The 16,776-nt window shown below is 35.6% G+C and overlaps 2 protein-coding genes across 2 annotated transcripts; one reads left to right on the forward strand and one right to left on the reverse strand.

Annotated features, from left to right (window-relative positions):
• Positions 1-10,343: 10,343 nt before the first annotated feature.
• Positions 10,344-12,637, reverse strand: LOC107752827 (tetraspanin-13-like). The gene is made up of 6 exons (XM_016568892.1): positions 12,383-12,637; positions 11,921-12,088; positions 11,613-11,693; positions 11,412-11,525; positions 10,892-11,002; positions 10,344-10,706 (listed from the first exon to the last, which is right to left on the reverse strand). Exons 1-6 carry the CDS (start codon positions 12,443-12,445, stop codon positions 10,632-10,634), a joined length of 612 nt encoding a protein of 203 aa, XP_016424378.1. The 5' UTR covers positions 12,446-12,637; the 3' UTR covers positions 10,344-10,631.
• Positions 12,638-13,308: 671 nt separating this feature from the next.
• LOC107752621 (ankyrin repeat and MYND domain-containing protein 2-like) lies at positions 13,309-16,455 on the forward strand. Its single transcript, XM_016568638.1, has 7 exons — positions 13,309-13,558; positions 13,969-14,033; positions 14,760-14,898; positions 15,008-15,106; positions 15,592-15,752; positions 16,100-16,165; positions 16,303-16,455. Exons 1-7 carry the CDS (start codon positions 13,492-13,494, stop codon positions 16,453-16,455), a joined length of 750 nt encoding a protein of 249 aa, XP_016424124.1. The 5' UTR covers positions 13,309-13,491.
• The last annotated feature ends 321 nt before the right edge of the window (positions 16,456-16,776 follow it).

Raw genomic sequence — 16,776 nt, forward strand, 5'->3', positions numbered from 1 at the left:
AGCTTAAACCTGCTCGGGAGCAGGCTTATTTCATGTAAACAGGATTAGATCACATCTTTGTAAGCAGAACTGATACTTAAAATCTGTCCCAGCCACTGCTACTTTATTAGAAGAGTACCCTACTGATCCAGGGACAGTAATTTACAATAATAATAATTAAAAAATTTATAAATTTTTTTGTAATGTTGTGTAGTCATCATCTATAACACTATAGACACAGTCAGGCATGCATGACAGTTCAGTCTTCTCCCATCATGTTTAGACTTAATGTATTCGTGATGAAATAATTATTTTATAATTGTATTGGAGTCTTACACGCATGCTATACAGTTAATCTGAGCTGTGCATTCATTTGAGTGCTGACAGCTATTATGGGAGTGGCTTGATGGAGCGCAGGATAAAAAAAATAAAAATAAAAACAGTGCACATTTCATTTATCTATTATTATTATGTAGTTTTGTTCGCTTGGCTGTTTCCAGAAATTTGTCAAGTTTTTTCGTCAGGTGTCTTTTTTAATTATATGGTGTCATTATGTTGCGGTCTTGCCACCAGCCAATCGCTGCATTGCTGATCGTGGTTTAGAGTATCGATACATCTGCCCTTTTCGGGGAACACGAGAACACGCACTAATCTTAGACAATCTAATCTAAATATTTTAATCAAATCCGTGTGGTAGTTCCTGTTTTTTCTATGAAGAATCACTCTCGAAGTCTTGGGGTTTTGATGCCAGAAAAATAGACTTTTTTAGAGATAATTCAGTCAAGAGTCTCTGCAGAGAATCTCCAGAATCTTTTTCTGTACCCTCTTTTTACAGTTTTTCTCTAGGCGTGTTCAATACATTTCATACATATTTGTTATGGGACCACGATGCAGTCAGGAGGCCTTAATTTTATGTTCCGTGAAAGTAAGGGCCCCATCATATGCTTCACCATATGTCTGCACATTCCATTCTCATACAGATTTCTATACATGCAGGCAAATACACATGATTATAATAGTTGTATAATTTAATACATAAATGGCTATATTCACATTGATTATACTTGAATAATTTATATTTTGATTAATTAAACTCTTCTACATCCGCAAATTCGTTTAAAGAACCAAATTAGCCAGAGATCAGTTATAACGATCACTAGATCTGGAATCTTTCAAATCATCTCAGATGTATTAAGCGAGGTACAAAGAACGGACCCCAGTTCTCAAACATGACTGTACCAAAGTCCGAAAAAGCAGAACAAACTCAGTGATTTTGATGTCCATAGTGCATACAAACATACATTCAAAAAGAAAAATACAAAGTGCCAAAAGAAATACAAAAATAAATATAGCTGCAAGCAGCGATGACGGGCCCAAGCCATCAGCGCAAACGCCACCCCGTAGGCATCAGGAAAATGGTGCCCAGCAGGCACATGCATTCACAGTAACCCTCTGGCAGGCTGGTTTTAAGGGATACAGCAACTAAAGGGTTAATCCAAACCATCAAGACTGTAAAACACACACACACAAACAACAATATATAAAACTTTGGTAACACTTTACAATAAGGTTTCAGTTGTCAACATTAACTATATTAATTAACATGAACAATAATTATATAACATTTAATAATGCTAGGTAATATTAACTTCAAAACTAAAACATTTTTATCATTTAAAGTTTTATCTGTTAACATTAGTGTAACAACGTTTGTAGATCGGGAAGGAGGAGGCGGGAACCGGCGAACGTTCAAACAAAACTTTAATAATAAAATAAACACAAAATAGCACAAACAGAACCAAAACACAAAATTAAATCCAGGCCTGGTCCTTTCTCGTCCAACACTGTCGTCACTCCTCCTTTTATCCTTCCGGAGCTCCTCCGTGGGACTCGAGACCGGTGAGTTGCGCAGGTGTCGCGCATTAGCATTTACTCCACCGGCCTCGCTCCGTTACCACGGCTCTCGGCCCCGCCCCTCTCATCACAATTAGTTAATGCAATGTGAATTAACATGAACATTTTGATTAACATCAACAACCATTAATAAATGCTGTAAAAATATATTGTTCATTGATAGTTCTTGTCAGTTAATGCATTTAACAATGTTAACAAATGAGACATTATTGTAGTGTTACCAACCCTTTAATTATTTATAAGCATTTTTTAACAATTTTATTGATCTATAAGCATTTGTGAAATATTTTTGCCTGCATTACAGCTTAGTCTTCATCTGTGAGCTGAACTGTTTGACAGTTTTTCATTTTCTGTCACTCCCCTGAGCAATTTAAATATATGAAACTAAGCATGTTTCATACGAATGACTTGTTCTCTATATGTAAAACGTTTTGAAGAGTTTGGATAATGCACTTTAAAGATAATAAAATTCAGAATTCAAAAAGATTAAAACATTCAAAAGATAATAAAATTCTGATGAATGTCATGTCACAGGATGTCATAGGTCAGTATCAAATGAGTCAAATTATTATTTGCAGCACAAAAATGTACAAGTCCACGTGTTTGTATCTTTAGATCTTTTTATGTTGTAATTAACATAATTATTAACCTAATTGTATAAAATTATATTGTCAGTGCCCTACAAATTAACTGGTTCTAGGACCTTTTTGTCCCTAAAACTGACAGAAAAGGATAAGGCCTTAGGATAAGGAGATTTCTTAAGCTGTAACACAACACACAAAAAAATGTACTGATTCATTTTTTCTGGTGAATAAAGAGATGTTTAAAAGTCTCTCTCTCTCTCTCACCCCTTCACTCACACCCACCACCCACCACCCACTCACCACACACACACACAGAGGCAGAATAAGATCAGATGTCTGATAGTTTTTTAATTTTGTTATCCATAGAGCTTTGTAAATTCATGAAACTAAACATGTTTCCTCAGAATGACTTGTTCTCTGTATGTAAAAAGTTTTGAAGTGTTTGGAAGCTGCACTTTAAAGATATAAGAAAATTACTGCTATCTTTTTTTACTGTTACTTTAATAAATCGCCATGGCAACACCGTTCAAGATATCCAATATCTGTTCGCAATTTAGTATCTTCAGTATCTTGGCATCATGTAGACAAAGTGTCGTGTGAATTACTTGATTCTCCTGGACGGAGTATGCAAAATTCCACAGCCATATTTTTCCAAAAAATCCACATTCAAATCAAAATAGCGGACTTCCTGTTGGTCGTTGCTAATAATGACTGTAAATTAGAAAGTTGTTCAGCTTGATGAGAACAATATATGTCCCAAGTTTGGTGACTGTAGCTAAAACTAACCCCCCAAGTTTTGTCAAAAGGTGGCGCTATAGAGCGCCTCTTCCACGTCTTTTTATGAGCTTTTGCCAGTGTCTATCTATCATTAATACTGATTTTCAATTCAATTCAATTCAAGTTTATTTGTACAGCGCTTTTCACGATACAAATCATTGCAAAGCAACTTTACAGCAAATGAAGTTTCTACAATATTTAGTGGTAGCTTATCAGTGGTGAATGTCAGTTAATGTACATATGGCAGAAATGTAAGGAAAAATCAATTAAAGACGTAATCAAACAGACGATGAACACTATTAACAGCAATTATTATATGATGCAATCAAACTTATAGCAAAATGTGGTAGTTCTGTATGTTGTTTCAGGGTTGGCATCATCTGAGGTCATCTGAGGGGTTGGCATCATCTCTTCTCATGTGTATGTGATATGTGATATTCTGATATTCTGCCATATGTTTATTAACTGACAGTCAACAGTGCGAAAGTTGTTCGGCTCAATGAGATCTATGTGTACCGAGTTTCATATAAATAGCTGCAAGTATGTGTGAGATATACATCAAGTTTTCTGACTGTGTTCCGGGGGGCACCGTAGAGCCCCTTTGCCACGCCCGGGTTCCAGCCTCTGCGGCATCCTAATGGCCGCAGATTCCAACGTGTGTGCCAATTTTCAAGAGTTTTTGAGTACCTAAGGCCCCCCAAAACCCCTGGAAGATTGAAAAAAAAAAAACCCTTAGGGTTTAATAGGGCCCTGTGCCTTAGTGGCTTGGGCCCTAATAATAAAAACAAACAAGAATCCTAAGCAAAACAATAGGGCCCTTTGCCCCTTTGGGCTTGGGCCCTAACTAAAAAAGTTCAAATGTAAACTTGGGTGGCGCCATCTTGATCTTATCTTAAGTCGGGTGTGTAATTCTACCACAGAGGGTATTATGAATGCACTGATAGGCCCCCTGACAAAGTTTTGCTAAGGGCCCCCAGATGGCTGTAGGCAGGTTAGTACACTGTATTTTCTTTTCTTTAGCTTTAATAGAGTAAGATAGAGGGTTAAAAACAAGACAAGTTTTGTTTATTTGGCCTGGTCGGCCCCCGAACTCAAATTCCCAAATTAAAATAAACTCATTGTTATTTGCACTTTTATCTATGAAAGTCCTTTCATGTTACACCCTTTTCCCCAGACAGGGAGTAACAATCTATTGTGTTTAAACTCAGATGCCATCTAATTTTCCTTACAAACATGCAGCTTTTCTCACATGATGTTAATTGATGGACTGGAGTCATGTGTTACTTGTGGATTATTGTGATATTTTTATCAGCTGTTTTGGCTCATTCTGACTGCATCCAAAAACGGCAGAGGATCCACGGTGAGCAAGTGATGTAAACCCTTTCCGATAAAGATCTGTAAAGATTATTTTAATTTTATAAAATTATCTTTAGAATACAGTATCCTGAAAAAGGGACATCTTTTTTTTGTTTTTTGCTGAATTTTTGAGCATTTGTATGACAGAAGACCATGACACTGGCTATACATATCTTTATATTTTCTGAAATACCTCTTCTGCTTGTCATCATCCTTTGTGTTCTATCTCAGATGCTGATAGCTGGTCACTCCCACTGCTGATTGTTGCTTTAGATCCAGCTCCACATTAAAGGCAATGAACGCGTCTTGACAGATTTAAATCATTAGTTCAGCTGCTGCAGGTAGTTTGGCTGTGGCCTTAAAGGGAGGTGTCTTATCTGTCTGCTACCTGTGATTTACTTCATGAACTATGAGAAAATACTTCTTGGACCTGAAGTCCAGGAGGAAATTTAGGTAGGTGCATTTTGGCAGACTTTCTCTCCAAAGCAAAACCATGACATATTGTAGAAGCCATTTGCATTAAACTCTTTGCCTACTTTGACTTGCAAATACTCATACAAGTGAATTGGAGTAAATGCTAACACAATTCATTCTTATTTTACCTTTTATTACAACCAAAATACAAACTAGCAAATCTGGGTTGCCTACATTCCTTATGTCTGTGTACATCTGTGAAACTGTGATATAAATAAGTAAAGGAGGAGGAAGAACTCGCACATCACCTTTAAACCATTATTTACTTTGAGAACAGGAACCAATCTACCATGTCGTTGAAGTAGATGGGGAGTTAAAATGTGACGACGTTAATGATGTAATAACGTTCATTTGCATGTGTGTTGTGAGAAAAAAGGAAGAGATAGTGTATGTAATGCTAGTCCATGTTTCTGCCAAGAAAAACATCTCGGATAAGTTTAGGATGCTAGTTGTGTTCAAAACCCTATAACACTTGTGATGTTCCTGGGCAAAAATGACCCGGCCTCAAAAAATTGCTTATAAATCACTCATTATGCTATATTATTTGAAAGGCTTTTATTTTGTACAAAATGGCACAAAGTGTGTTGTGTTGTTCCCGGTCAAAAATGACTGGCCATTCAGAGTGAATGGGAAAGATCACAAAAAAATTTCAGTCCAATGCAATAACATTATCTAGTATTTTCGGGAAAAATAAAATCTTCTCCATGCAAAAAGGACCCGAACACCACATGAGGGTTAAAGTGGTAAGCATTTAATATATTAACATTTTAAATTAATGTAATTTAATTTAATTCAATTTTCAAAAAGTATTAAATTAAAGTTAAAGTTAATATTTTTAGTTTTTAATTCAGTGTTCAAATAATTGACAAGGTTACAAGTTTAATTATACATCGCAGTTACTTTTAATTTCATAATTTGCATTGGAAAAGTAATTTACAGGGGCAAAATGTAAAAAATGTATAAACGTTAAAACTATTATTTAACTTGTAATATATAATTTTGAACCTCCTGGTGTGTGTGTGCGTATATATATATATATATAATATATTTACCCAGATCATCGTATTGAAAAAGTGTTTATTTTAATTTAGCTATCATTTTATCTTGTAGATTATATGTATACATCTGTTATGTGAAATAACTTGTCCAGGGCAGTACTTATGAAGCAACAAGCAAGATTCTGTGCAAGTGTATATATGTTTGTTTTCTGAAAATCCAGTTCTTCAGGTTTTGTAAAACACTTCTGCAATTTAAAAAATGTTTTGTTGCATTGTTTTAGGTACACCAACCCATTTATTTATGAAAGTGAAAATTCGGAAAACCTTGTTTGAACTTTTTCAACTTTTTTGAACATTTTAAAAGTGATTATATCAGGATGACAGACAGTAATGAAGATCAGCGAATATTAACGATTCTTTCATGGAATGTAAACGGCTTTAACCGCAAAAGGTCTGAGGTGCTTCATCATATAAGTCTTCTAAAGGCTGATGTGGTCTTTCTTCAAGAAACTCATGTAGGTCCAGATAGAATCTACTCAACTGGGAGCATCAAAATTCAAGATTTAGAATGCGATTACATGGCGGCATTCACCGTATTTAAAGGAAGTTCACGAGGGGTGGCCGTACTTTTCAAAAACAACCTCAGATGTGGTGGTTTCAATGTCAATTGCGATGAAAAGGGAAGATTCATAATAATCTCATGTCAAATTTGGGGGCATGATTTCATATTTATCAATGTGTATAACTCAAATGACGAAAAACTTAAGCTGACCGATTTTACACAAATTTCAGCCTACATCCCACATTCTGCACTTCTGGTGGTCGGTGGGGATTTTAACACAGTCATGGACGCTGACCTTGACAAAACCTCACATTTACGAAACCGAAGTCACAGAAAGACTTTCAATGCTCTCCAATGTTTTTTGGAAAACTTAAGCTTGGTGGATGTCTGGCGGTGTCTTTACCCAGAAGCAAAAAGCTTTACGTATTTCAATGGGAACGGTCAGTCGAGATTGGACTACTTCTTTTTGCAAACTCACAATTTAACTAGTGTAATTGCCTGTAACATTCACAAGAGACCAATGTATTCGGATAAAGAAGAGTACGTTTCTGATCACACCCCAGTGTCAATTCAGATTCAGACGGATGGACCAAAATGGCAGTTTCCGATTCGTATCTCCTTGAAGATAAAGCATGTATGCAACAACTTTCAAGCATAATAAAGAAAATTTCACAAATAAATACCAAAAGGAATGAATACATGTGGCCAGGAGTGAAAGTCAGACTTGTATGTGAGGCAATAGTTTTTCAAAGACAAAGATCAAGACATTCAGAGATGATTGAACTTCCTCAAGAGATGGACCAAAGAGGTAGAGCTTTTCTTTTCCTGCTCTTGTTTTTTGTAAAATTGTTTAATATTTGTTTTGACATCATAATTTCTTTTTAAGGTTGTCCAAGTTCAGAATCATCCATTGAGGTTCTTCATACACCAAATACTTCATCCCAGAGTCTTCTGAACTTCTTGAATCATTTGCACCAAACTGAGAGATTCGAAGACATAAAATCCACCCTGATTACCGTTCTAAGTGAACCTGTTTCGAGAAAAGAGATTCTGGATGCTATACTGTCCTTGCCTCAGTCTGAGAATCTAACATCAGATGGACTAGCAGTACATTTCTATAAATGTTATGCTTGTAAAATTATTGACCTCTTACAAGCATTTTTCAACCAAATATTTGACCTCAAGCCAATTAAACAAACAGTTTTTGAATCATTGAGCCAAGGCAAAAATGATCATACTTACAGCTATGATATTCAATATCGCTTCAGTCCGATTACAATAATGAATGTGGATTATAAAATTCTGGCTTTGATTCTGGCAGAGAGGTTGAAGAGTGTTATTGAACATATTTTAAATCCAGATCAAAGCAAACCACACATTTCTGTTCTAGACGGCGTCAGTGATAAAATCCCAGTGCTGATTATTTCATTAAAACTAGATCCAGGTGCACTGAAATGGCCATATTTGTTTAACAGCTTAAAGTCTGTGAACCTACCTGACCGGTTTAGATCCGTGTTGAAGCTGTTTTTGATAGCAGATCACAGATCACAAGGCTTGAGGGTGGGATGTCCACTGACTCCTTTACTAGTAAGCATCTGCCTTCTTCCTCTGATTAACTCCATTAACTGCGAGAACATGTTTTTGGGGCCTAAAGTTCAAGAAGAAACCATAAAGTCAGCCATTGATGAAGAAAGAGCCTTGATTTTTCTTTCCAATTCGAATGAAGCTTTGGATAGTTTTGAAAAGATGCTCAGGGATTTTATTGAGACGTCAGGCTTTATCATTGATGAACGCTGCTAAGTATTCATGGCAGGTTCATCTGGCTTCAGTTTAGGCAAAGATAAACTTCAGTTGTTTAAGAGAACGGACAATGGATTATGTGGTTTCGAACATGAAACGACATGATTCAACCGCTGGAGGATGCCAAGTCTCTCTGTGTTGTGGTTGGCGTCATTTTGCGTTGATGGTCGCACGCTCATTTAATGAAATCTAGATCTGTTATAATGACTCCGATCCACTGAGTCGATTCCAAGAGTCAATTCTAATTTTCTCAACTCTTTAAAAGTGAAGGCAGGGTGCGAACTACGGGGGAGCTCGGCTCCCCTTAATAAGACATGGGCTCCCCTGAAAACGTGATTTGTGAAATTTTGGGGGGTCTCAAAAAATATTGACAATGTGTTATTTTGACGTGCATTTTCAGTTTTGTGTAATGTGATCATCGTGGATTATTATGTGTAAAATTGCAAAAATATTCATTCATGCATGACGGCGATTTAAACCTAATTCACTTCAATAAAGATAACTATACATGCTATTCTTGTCATGAGCATCAAGGTGTGGGGGCGCTGCGGTGCAAATTCCACTCATGTTTAGTACATGTTAACTCAAAGATTCGTAGAAAAAATATAAACGCTGGACTCTGTGGTCGATTCTGTGTTAAGGTAAGGCATGTTATTCGCAATTATGTGTTGTGGCTGGGTTGTTATAGGTCTAGATTATACTTTTATTTACATTATACTTTGCACCACTATAAAATGTGAAAAAAGGCTAGTCGCCACCTACTGGTGTATTGATGTACAGAAAGCGTTCCCAACTGAATCTTTTTGTTGAACTAAATAAAATTATTCGAGTCAATGAAGCAAAATCCCTTTTACTACTGTAGCTCTCTCTATTATTTTTCGCAAATCTAAGTATGTTTAAGGCTCTGCATACATTATATGTTTATTTGCAGATTCTGTCACATAATACCAGATGTGTGGTTTATAGCTGAAGACAGTATGTGCTATTTTACATTTTAAATGTACATTTACAACATTTAGAACAAAAAGCTGGTGCAAACATGTTGCTTGTTTGTTTTACATTTAATAATATATTTAATAGTATTTTTACATGCTTAAAATGACCTAAAGAATCTACTTAAAACTGAATCAATAACTTATGTTGTACCAGTATAGTATTACATAAATCTCTATACGCAAATGAAAATACAAAAATCATAATCTGCCATTGAAATAAAATGCAAAGATGTCAAATCACAGGCAGGTGGTTTATTGTGATCCATATCCATGTAAATATGCAGGTGAGTATGATTGGTATGTTTTCACTGCAACCAGTGGAGGGCAGAACAAGATCTCAATGAATGCATCTGTGCTAAACCGGCTGGACAACCTAGAGGCTGAGCCACACCATTGGCTAATATGTGGAATGCAAACAGACGATGTAGACTTTCCTGGTCACATCCTGATCAGGATGATGTGAAGTTTTTTGTCTGAGCTCAATGCAATAACTATAGGCCTATTGTTTGATTTAAGAAGCTGGAAATGTTTTTTGGTTCCTTATAAAGGTTTTCTAGTTTGATTTATTAACAAAAATGAAAGATGAATTTTCATTTCTTTAATTTTTCATTTTATTGCATGATTATTTAGCAACTCATTATCATTGTGGCTAATATGTGGAATGCAAACAGATGATGTAGACTTTCCTGGTCACATCCTGATCAGGATGATGTGGAAGTGGGTTGGGTGTAGTTTTACTACACCCAAGTTTTTTGTCTGAGCTCAATGCAATAACTATAGGCCTATTGTTTGATTTAAGAAGCTGGAAATGTTTTTTGGTTCCTTATAAAGGTTTTCTAGTTTGATTTATTAACAAAAATGAAAGATGAATTTTCATTTCTTTAATTTTTCATTTTATTGCATGATTATTTAGCAACTCATTATCATTGTAAGAGTTGTTCAATTGGGAACAAAGTTCAAGCCATAGTCAACCTACTTGCATAATCGGTGACAATAAATATTTGTGAACTCCACCAAGATGCAACTCATAATGGCTGTTCCACAAATAAATATTTTAGAATGTTTATTTTATCCCCCAAAAATCAAGAAATTGGAGTGTTATCAAAAGGAACTACAGATCATAAATTAAAAAAAAAAGTCCATTCAAGAACAAAAATTCAGTATAGCTGAAAGTCTTGTATATGTGTGTGCTTTAAATGAAAGCTCCAGGATTTTGCCGGTGATCTTTCTGATTCCTGTATCTATGTGCTAACCAGACACCCAGAATCTGAAACAGGATATATAACAAAATTAATATAAAAATGAATTTATTAACATCTCAACTTGACAGAAAACTAAGAAACAAGCACCAAACCTTAAATAAACTGACTGAACTGTTAACGGCTTGATTAAATATTTCCATGTTTCATTTTACCTGTTTTCATAAACAAATGATGTCCAGTGTTTGCTCACCTCTGTAAAACTGAAAAACAGACTGACTCCTCCAACAAACTGTAAAGCGTCGTCAGCATAGGCCTGGATTATAACTGAACATGGTCGACATGTTTGATCCTTGAAACAGGTCTGATGTCAAAGAGAAGACAGAAATAAAGCAAAAAAATAATCTTTACAACCACAATAAAACTGTATGTTAGTTCATTGCATATAAACCAGATGATCTCATACTCAGGTGATCATCTCAGACTATTTGCTCAAGAGGTTAAAGAGTCTGACAGTTATCATCGTAGAAGTATGTTTCATTTTGTCCACAGTGAGTAACTTAATTATGAACTATAAATAAAATGGAAGCCTTATAATAAATGAACCTAACATCTTGGTGTACAAAAATAAAATATTTACCAAAGCTCACTATATAAACACATTCACCAACTATTTTTCTAGAAGCATAATGTTTTTCACATTAAGTTCAAGTAGCAGAAGACACTTCGTAATTCATTAATCTTGGATTGAAAAGCAGAATAATAGTTCTTACAGCGACACAGCTCTCATTGTAGTTAACTTCAAGGAAGTCACAGCAATCCAGCGATCTTTCCAAATCCTCCTGCATTGATTCAGACTTATTCCATCCTATCTCCAGGAGCAGGTTCTGAAGGAGAACAAAACATTCGAATTTCAAAACCCAGGAATGAGGAAACCAGTATCACCGTGTCAAAGTATTACAAACTATAATTACCTGCTGTTCTTTATTAATCGCCAAGCAGGCACATGATACTGAAAACTGCACCATGAATACCATGAAGAGAATGAGCATGTACTAAAGACCAGTTAAGGTTGTTTCACCATCATTTTGGAAAAAATTCAAAAGCTGTTGATAACAAAGGAAATCCTTTCAAACACGAAAGCCAGCAAAACTGGTAAATGCATGTTTAGGGCCCAAACTACAAACTAAGACTGTTTGACTGTGTTGAACAGAGATAAACCTCATATAGACACGTTATTGATAAGGAGAGAATTTCTTGAATGAGTAACTCGGAAGGATACGAAGAACAAGAGGACTTGATGATGCTTCACAGCTCCACACAATCCCACAATGGCCACGACGAAGAGAAACAATCCAACAGCAATGACAGCAGCCATCACCCTGAAACTAGAGACCAGTCCGAACCATTTGCCCCATGCTGCAACACCAATCATTAGAAGACTGACCATCTGAAAACAAGAAAAGATGGATGGTTTCACTTTAAGGAGTGTAGATGCTCAGAAAAGGCAATTATGTATATCAGTATAAAAAGACATTCTCATTAGTTTTTCCAATTTACAGCACAATTTAATGAACTTACATATTGTTATTGGCGTTGTTATGGTAATGAATAATAGGAATATATGTAAAACAAACTGTTAAACTTTTAAATAAAGACAAAACGTATTGTTCATGTGAATAACAACAAATCTTAAAGACTGTATGTATGTATGTAAATGTATGTAAACCGTTAAAACACTTACCACATAAATAAGGTTCAAGATACAAAGAGAAGTTTTGGAACAAACAAACCCACCACAAGCCATGATGAAATATCTAGTGTACACTTAAACCATAGTCCGCCAATATCCTCTATGTAGGACTTTCCGCTCTGAGGCAAGTCGTCTGGAGCTAGAAGTTGTCTAGGATTTGCTCAGGTAGACAAGTTTAACGCCATTGGTCCGTTCTTTATCTGTATGCAAATAAGCAAAGTCTCCATTTGTAGGCTACTGTTATTCCAAGGTGAAGCAATCATGGTAGGATGTCCGACTCATTCTGGCGAATCGGTTCTTTCGAACTGGTCGTTTGAAAGAACCTATTCAAAGGTAGTTACATTGTCAGTTGTTCACTCAAGAACCGGTTAAACCGACTCAGTGGACAAATTGTTCAGTCAAACGTGTGAATCATTTTGTTACAGGTTTCCAATTCTTGGATTCTGAACGATTCTTGTATAGTTTTAAATATACAAATAAGTCAGTTTTTTTGTCAAGTATGGTATAATATTTTTGTTACTTGTCATCTCATATGAACAATCCATGATTTTCAATCACTTTAAATGTGGGATTATTTAACACCTCTATCTTTCAATAATATCATTTTAATTTATCCAAACCCTAATTATAGTAAGATGCGTATGTATGAGACACGCTTACATAAATGTCTCTTATTTTGAAAAAATAAAATATATTGATATACAGAATGAAAGTGCTAGACTTCATGGGACTGAAACACCACCAAACAGATGGGGTACACAAATGGTTAAATATAATAAAATTGTTTTCACTACTCCCATACTTAGCACATTTACAAATTTAGTATTTTAAAGAGTTAATAGAGTTGTATATTACCATATATATATATTTAAAATAATCCTAAAACCACAACGGAAAGCGACACTTTATGTGATTACGCCCCTGTCTTTTGTTGCAGTTGGTTCAGTCCGTTTGCCGACGGTAACGTGTTAACCCGTCAGTGCCAGGGGAGCAGGCAGTTAGTTAGTGGATCAATCACAGCACAGCGGAGCTGTCATATCCATCACAGTCAACGTATATATTGTTTATTAAAACCAAAAAGCGCCACTTAGACTATTATAATGTCTGCACCAAAGAAAGGAGACCTGACCGACACGGAGAAGGAGCTACTTCAAGTTATTGCTGCAGGTAATGATAGTATGATGCTAACAGGCTAACTGCAGATTAACACATTTTATCAGGTACGACTTCGTTTACAAAATCTGCACGCCATGGTTACATAAATATACATAATCAATTCTCTGTTTGTTTTTTAAATGAATTCTTAATATGTTGCATGCAAAAACCTGCATATGTATTCAGTTAAAACTGTATATGACAGGTAACGGTATGCAATTATATGATAAATACATATACGTACCAGTAAAAGGTCGTTTAAAATGATTTAAGCATCAATATTTTTGTGTTGCTTAGTGTTGAATTCCTCAAAATACTATGATGATTGTTTAGCATTAAATATGCATTGAGACTCAGTCTAATGTGTTATTCTTTACATTAAGGTTGGTCAGTGTCTGATAACTGTGGTTGAACATTTATAGGTAATGTGCAAGAAGCCTCTAGACTGCTTGGATCCAAAGATGTCAGAGTAAACTGTCTGGATAAGGTAAGGAAATGAAGTGTCATTATGCATGTTAATAAAGAGGTTTAAATGTGGTTTAATTTATCACTCTGTTAGTGGTAGTTCTTTGTTCTTTTTAAACAATGCTTAGCTTCTGTATAGAAAACAGGCTGGGTAGAGTGACCGGTCCAAATCAGATGTCACTGGCACTTGTAGGCTTTCAAAGCAGCTGCCTGGAAATGATATTGATTGTCTTTCATTACGAGTCCTTCTGTTGGAACTGAAAAGAAACCAAATAAACTAATAAAAAATTATGAACCAGTTACTGGATAGCAAATAAACAGTTTAGAATATTTTTTCTTTCACTTGATTTAAGGAATTGTTCACCCAAAAGTCAAAGATTGCTGAAAATGTACTCACCCTCAGGCCATCCAAGACATAGATGAGTTTGATTCTTCATCTCAACAGATTTGGAGAAATGTACATCACTTGCTCACAATTCACAGATCCACTTCAGTGAATGGGTGCCGTCAGAATGAGAGTCCAAACAGATGATAAAAACATCACACAATAAAATATGAGTGTACTCTCTGCTTGAAATGCTGAAAGATGACTTTAAAGGAACAGAAAATTTGCTGAAAATTCATATTCACAGGTTAATGCTTTGAGTGCTTTTGGGAGTTGTCAGGGTCACCATCAGGTACCCATCGTTAATATTTAAAATATTATAAATGCTTTGCTGAATATTGCTTTTTTCCATTTCTTCTACAGTATGGCATGACCCCTCTCATGCACGCTGCGTATAAGGGCAAGGCAGACATGTGCAAACTGCTGCTGCAGCATGGAGCAAACGTCAACTGCAATGAACATGAACATGGATACACCGCACTCATGTTTGCAGGACTCTCAGGTCTGGATCACAGATGCTAAATGCTTTTGGTGTTTGTACTGTTAAATTTACAGTTTTTTTATGCTAGTAATATGAAAAGACAGTAAATCATGTCCACTCTTTTGTACAGGAAAGACAGATATCACCTGGATGATGTTGGATGCTGGAGCTGAGACGGATGCAGTGAACTCAGTCGGCAGAACGGCAGCACAAATGGCTGCTTTTGTAGGTATGACAAAGATATGGCCTTATGGGAAAAACAGTGTGCTTTACCGGTCAGTTCAAATGTATGGGGTTGGTAATTTGTAACTATTTTGAAACAAGGCTCTTATAAGGCTGCATTTATTTAACCAGAAATACAGTATTACAGTAATATTGTGGATTTTCTATTTGAATATATTTTAGTACAAAATTCATTCCTGCGATGATAAATCTGAATTTTCAGCAGCCATTACTCCAGCCTTAGTAATGTTGAACGGTTGTCCTGTTTAATATTTTTGTGGAAACCATAATAAATTTTTTTAGGATTCTTTGTTGAATACAAAGATAAAAAGAACAGTATTTATTTGAAATAGAAATCTTTTGTAACATTATAGAGTTACTGTCACTTAAGATCAATTTAATGCATCCTTGCTGACAAATCAAACTTTTGAACAGTAGTATGTCAGATTTTGAGAGAACGTAAGGTATTTTTATATAGTTTTTTTTTTTCAGGGCAGCATGACTGTGTGACGGTCATCAATAACTTCTTCTCCCGGGTGAGGTTGGATTACTACACAAAACCACAGGGGCTGGAAAAGGAACCAAAACTCCCTCCTAAACGTGCTGGTCCGCTACACAAAATTATAATGAGTACCAACCTCAACCCTGTAAAGGTACTTTTTTTTGTCTGAACCATATCCACACACACATGTATATATGGGCACCACATATAGCGCAGCTACGCCTCGGGTGACCCTAGTTTGAGTCCTGACTCGTGATCCTTTCCCAGTCCTGTTCCCCTCTCCCATTGTTTTTTGTCTATCTCTACTGTCCTATCAAAATAAAAGTGGAAATGCTCATAAATACAATTTAAAAAGCTATATTTTTAAGCTAAAATACTGCAGTATAGTCTTTCTAAACCTGATGACTATAATATAAAAAATAATCAAACCATTATAAAATATTTAAAAAATCATCAAACTGTTAAGACTGGATGTTCTTTTAATTGGTTTGGCTGCAGATAGTGATGTTGGTGAAAGAAAACCCTCTGCTTATGGATGTGGAAGCACTTGAGAAGTGTCGGAAGGTCAGTTGCATTTGTTCTGCATTATGCTGCTAAGTGCACATTTCAGAGCTGAGTTGAGATTCATTACAGTAAACTTACAGTAATTGAATTGAAATCTCACCCAACTTTACCACAGTTAATAACTCTTTGTTTTCCAGGTTCTGGAGCTGATCTGTGAGAAGTGCATCAAACAGCAGGATATGAATGAGGTGTTGGCCATGAAGATGCACTACCTCAGCTGTGTGCTGCAGAAATGTGGCTCTTTCCTGAAAGAGCGGCAGGACAAACTTGATGGCTTAATCAAGAGGTGAAATATTATATATATATGCCACCTTGTTGGTATTTGGTGTCAGTAAGATTTTTTTATTCAGTAAGGATGCAGTAAACTGATTAAAAGTGACAAAGACATTTATGTTACAAAAGATTTCTGTATCAAATAAATGCTGTTTTGAAACTTTCTATTCATCAAAAAAAACAAAAAACGTTTCCACAAAAATATTAAGCAGCACAACTGTTTTCAACAATAATAAGAAATATTTTTTGAATAGACTAATTAGACTAATTTCTGAAGGATCATGTGACACTGAAGACTGGAGTAATGATGCTGAAAATTCAGTTTTGCATCACAGGAA

This window comes from Sinocyclocheilus rhinocerous, unplaced genomic scaffold (assembly GCF_001515625.1).
Source record: "Sinocyclocheilus rhinocerous isolate Xijiao unplaced genomic scaffold, SAMN03320098_v1.1 scaffold1965, whole genome shotgun sequence".
Classification (NCBI taxonomy): Eukaryota; Metazoa; Chordata; class Actinopteri; order Cypriniformes; family Cyprinidae; genus Sinocyclocheilus; species Sinocyclocheilus rhinocerous.